A 4924-nucleotide genomic window follows, 5' to 3' on the forward strand; every position below is an offset into this window, starting at 1 on the left:
CCAGTTCCAGTCGATCCTTGATGCCCAACACTACTGATCATGTGCAGCTACTAAGAGCAACTCATTATTACAAATAGCACAAAATGAAGTTAAAATAATAAAATTTCTTAAAGGATCTTTGTAAATTGTGTGTGTGTGTGTGTGTGTGTGTGTGTGTTTGCGTGCGTGTGTGTGTGTGCGTGCGCACACTCTTATCTGCTCAGCTCCAAGGACAGTTTTATTAAGTGGTGGGATTTGGACACTCAGCACTGCTTCAAGACCATGGTGGACCATCGCAGTGAGGTGAGAGCTTCTAACCATTAACACAACTGGTCACTGTTCCACAGGAAGTCACCGAGGAGCTTCTCCTGACCTCTAGTGGTCTCTGTCAGGGTTTCACACCGTGATGGTTGACCACAGAGATGAATCGTGGCTAACGCAGCAGACATTAGTGTCGTGTTGAGGTTTTCCAGAGTCAACTACCAAACCTTGATTTTGCTTATAGAAGATGATAAACAGAAAATCAGATGTTTTTTAAAGAACAATATTTACCATAGTCAGACTGTCTTTTTGGTAAGTATTAAAAACTAAACAAAGATTATTTATTTATTTTCATTTGGTTCTGAATTTAGTTTGAACACACGACTTCTGATAATAAAGGTTTTATTGTCCCTAAAGAAGGGAGCGCCTGAAAGAAGAAAAAGTGTGTGTTACCTGTTGTTCTGTCTGTACAGCACTTTGGTTGGCCTTGTAGCTGTTTTAAGTGCTCTATAAATAAAATGGTATGGTATGGTAAAAATGCATCAATAAATATTTGGTTAAGAACGGAAAAGACAATAACTAACAAAGTTGTGAGTTCTTGTTTGTGAGGAACAGTGAATGCAACATGATTTTATGTTGCTGCAACAGGACATTTTGTATTGTGTTTGTCATATTCTGTATAAATATGAGTAGAAATATTAATGACATTTCCTTCACTCAGGTGTGTGAAACGCTTAAATTTCAGCAGCATTGATCCGTATCAGTTAGCAATAACGGGAGCTAATCGGTACAAGCAGACATGAGTTTTTAGGGACGGAACAGTCTTAAAGTCGTAGTTGAGATTTTGGTACTAGTAAGTGTATGTATATAGGAAGGTGATGAACAAATAATATCTTCCCTGTTGTATCTGACCAGCTTCAGATCAGAGAAAAGGAGTTAGTTCACGCTGAACTGACGAGCTCCTTCAAACATGTCAGTTAAAGCAAACACTGTCTTGTAAATCTAAACTGCTCTCAATTTTTCATTGCTCTTTTTTACAGAGTGCTATGGTTACTTGCAAGAACGAAAGCAGCAGCAGCTAGCTGTAGCACTTTCAGTGCAGCCTGGGGTCACTTTTAGCAGAAAAATCATGATTTTGCCTGAATAACTGATGACGGTGTCAAATTAGAAACACAGTGTTTTTGCATCAAGTGTTATAAAGTATATGAAAATAAAGTTATGTAACAGTTGCCTTGACCTAGCTTAGACTAGCTGCTAGCTTGTTAGTCTGGTCCAAAATAAACTGGAGTGGGTCAAAGGGCTATCTATGACAGGTAAGATGATCATTGTTTCTGCCTTTCTATAGAACCTGTCTATCACTTGAACCTCCCAGTTCTCCCTGAAACTGAGAGCTGATGCTTGAACTTTTGAACTGGAAGTTATATTTTCCTATAATTCACAAAAAACAAAAACAAAGTTACGGTCGAGTTTCACAAAAGTAAAATACAAACTTTCAGTTTTCTTTGGTTAGTGATTCTCTGTGACAGTTTTTCAAGTACTTTTTGTACTATACTCAGTAATCAGTGATATTAGAATTAGTTATGACTTCTTCAAGATCATAAACTCGTATTTGTTGACGTGTCAGCAGATTCCATGTGTGTGTGTGTGTGTGCGTGTGCGTGTGTGTGCGCGTGTGCGTGTGTGTGCGTGTGTGTGTGTGTGTGCGCGCGCGCGCGCTAGGTGTGGGGCATGTTGCTGTTGAACCAGGAGAACAGACTGCTAACGGGCTCTGCTGACAGCGAGCTTCGAGCCTGGGACATGAGCTTCCTGGAGGAGGTGAGGAGGAGCGAAGCTCGTCTTCACTCCAAACGCAACAAGTTTCTTTCAGCTCTCACTCAGACAGGAAGCACAGCAGCAGGGCAGAGCATTGTGCTCCAGCTGAACAATCAGAAGATTTGTTAGGATGAAACTGTTTCAGTTTCTGTGGGTTGTTGTGCCGTCATGATGCAAGCAGTCATGTGACTGGCTCAGAGTGCAGCCTTAACGTCAGCTCACTTTGTGTCTTCATTCTTGCTCAGGAGAAAGCTGAAGGTGAGCCCAAAGTGAAGAAGGAAAAAATACTGCTGGACGACAATGATGATGGTGAAGAGGACCATGAGAAAGGAGATGAAGATGAACGTCTTGAAGAGGTACAGTTGTAGTTATCTTTTTTTTGTCAAACAAAATACTTGTCACATTGCATTTATATGAATGTTTTTCTCTCCTTAGCGTATTTTGAGCTGTAAGAAGGCCGGCTCCATCCTGAGAGAAACCCGAGATCGAGTCGTCTCGTTAACATCGGACTCCAAGGCCCAAGTTCTCGCCTGTCATGTGAGCGTTAAATGCTGAGTCAGCATTCACATTTTTTAAATCTTTTTTTTAATCATAGTCTCTCTTTTTTTTTTAGTAATTTTTTCATTTGAACTTACAAAACACGAACAAAAACCCCATCTCAACCCTCCCCTCACACACCGGATCAGTCACACATACATAAATGAACTACACAGGCTCTGACATGTTTTCCACATACAACACGTGCCACGTGTCCCAAAACCTTTTAACAGAACCCTTAAGATTATATCTGATTTTTTTTTATAGATGAATATGATACATCACCTCTATTATCCAATTACATGTACTGGGGGTTGTGGGTCCTTCCAACTGCACAAAACAAGTCTTCTGGCCAGGACAGAGCCAAAAACAGTCACATCCTTTTTGTACTTGCTGAAGGACGTATCTACAGGGACCACCCCGAGCAGTGAGATGAGTGGTGGTGGGTGTACATTTCTACAATATATCCCAGACAAAGTGTCAAAAATAGATTGCCAAAATGTCTACAGTTTGGGACAAGTCCAGAATGTATGCATGAGTGTAGCTTGAGTTTGTTTACAACGATTGCATGCAGGGTCCAGGTTGGCTTTGATCTTGGACAGCTTGTTTTTGGACCAGTGCAGCCTGTACATCACCTTGAATTGAACTACAGCATGTCTCAGACAGATTCAGGATGAATAAATGTTTTTAATGTGATATTTTGCCAGATTAAGTCTGATATGGATTCCTCCAAGTCTGTTTCCCATTTCAGTTTGAGAGAGTCCAAACCAGTCTCATGGTATGACAACTGAGCAGTCTATAGATATTGCTGAGGTCCCCCTTAGTGTCAGACCTGCAGAGTTAGATCTCACAAAATGTCCCAGCTGTAGAGATCTGAAAAACTGTGACTTGTGGATATTAAAATTCTGAACCAGAAGCTCAAAATATGCAAATTTATCATCAACATAGAGATCATATAGTGAATGCACTCTCCTCAAGACCCAGGTGTCAAAAGCTGTATCGGTTACTGAGGGAATAAACATAATTATAATAATAATTTTTATTTCAGGGCGCCTTTCAAAAACCTAAGGTCACCTTACAAAATCAATTAAAATCAGCAATTAATAAAAACAGAATCAACAAATAATTAAAATAAGTCACGATAAAACAACACTTAAAACAAAGTTAAAGAGAATATGCCTGTTTGAACAGGTGTGTTTTCAGTAGTGATTTAAAAGAGGGAAGAGAGTCTGTGTTCCTGATGACGAGCACAGAGACTGAAGGCTCTGTTCCCCATGGTGACGAGACGGGCAGAAGGAACATTAAGATGAGTGGCAGATGAGGATCTGAGGGAACGGGAAGCAGTGAAGATGTGAAGCAGATCACACAGGTAAGGAGGGGCAAGGTTATGGATGCACCTGAACGTGAGAGTTAAGATTTTAAAATTTATTCTAGCTTCTATGGGCAACCAGTGAAGCGGCTGCAGAACCGGGGTGATGGGTTCTCTGAACGGGGTACAAGTTATGACCCGAGCTGCAGAGTTCTGGAGGAGTTTGAGTTTATGGAGAGTCTTATTCGGGAGACCAAAAAGAAGAGAGTTGCAATAATCAATCCTGGAGGTGATAAGGCTATGGACAAGGATAGCAGCAGCGTGAGGAGTAAGAAAAGGACGAAGTCGGTTGATGTTATGCAAATGAAAGTATGCAGACCAGGTGATAGAATTAATATGAGATTGAAATGAAAGCGTATTATCAAGTATGACACCCAGACTCTTTACCTGAGGGGAAGGATGAACATGGGAGTTGTCAATATTGATGGAAAAACACTGTGATTTGGTTAAAGTGGAGACTGTGCCAACAAGTAAAACTTCTGTTTTCTTACTGTTGAGTTTAAGAAAATTTGAGGAAAACCATGATCTAATTTCCATAAGACAGTCCGATAGGGAGGAAGGTGGAAGAGATGAATTGGGTTTTGAGGAAATGTAGAGCTGAGTGTCATCTGCGTAACAGTAAAAATTGACATTATGTTTGTGGAATATGTGGCCAAGAGGGAGCATATAAATAATAAATAAAATGGGCCCTAATACAGAACCCTGGGGCACACCTGCAGCAATGGGAAACACACTTGAGGAATGGGTTTTAAATTGAATAAACTGAGTGTGGCCTGAAAGATATGAATTAAACCAATTAAGTGGAGTATGACATAACATGGTTATTTGACAAGTGTCAGAAACACTCCTCCTTGAATCACCACCTTATCGTGGTGGAGGAGTTTGTGCACCTGAATGATCCTAGGAGCTCTGCTGTCTGTAGGGTCAGATTGGTTTAAGGTGACAGGCCAGACAAAGAGCAATTCA

At 40.6% G+C, this 4924-nt stretch overlaps 1 protein-coding gene across 1 annotated transcript; it reads left to right on the top strand.

The window, feature by feature from the left end:
- Positions 1-207: 207 nt before the first annotated feature.
- Positions 208-2607, top strand: LOC119419430 (WD repeat-containing protein 3-like). Its single transcript, XM_037686736.1, has 4 exons — positions 208-282; positions 1960-2055; positions 2298-2408; positions 2488-2607. The coding sequence occupies exons 1-4, from the start codon at positions 262-264 to the stop codon at positions 2605-2607; spliced, it is 348 nt and encodes a 115-aa protein (XP_037542664.1). The 5' UTR covers positions 208-261.
- Positions 2608-4924: the final 2317 nt, after the last annotated feature.

This window comes from Nematolebias whitei, chromosome 13 (assembly GCF_014905685.2).
Source record: "Nematolebias whitei isolate Nwh7 chromosome 13, NemWhi1, whole genome shotgun sequence".
Taxonomy (NCBI): Eukaryota; Metazoa; Chordata; class Actinopteri; order Cyprinodontiformes; family Rivulidae; genus Nematolebias; species Nematolebias whitei.

Coding starts and splice junctions, on each gene's coding strand:
- LOC119419430 (XM_037686736.1), top strand. CDS start 262: ATGGTGGACCATCGCAGTGAG. Junction 283..1,959: donor TGGTGGACCATCGCAGTGAG/GTGAGAGCTTCT, acceptor CGCGCGCGCTAG/GTGTGGGGCATGTTGCTGTT. Junction 2,056..2,297: donor ACATGAGCTTCCTGGAGGAG/GTGAGGAGGAGC, acceptor ATTCTTGCTCAG/GAGAAAGCTGAAGGTGAGCC.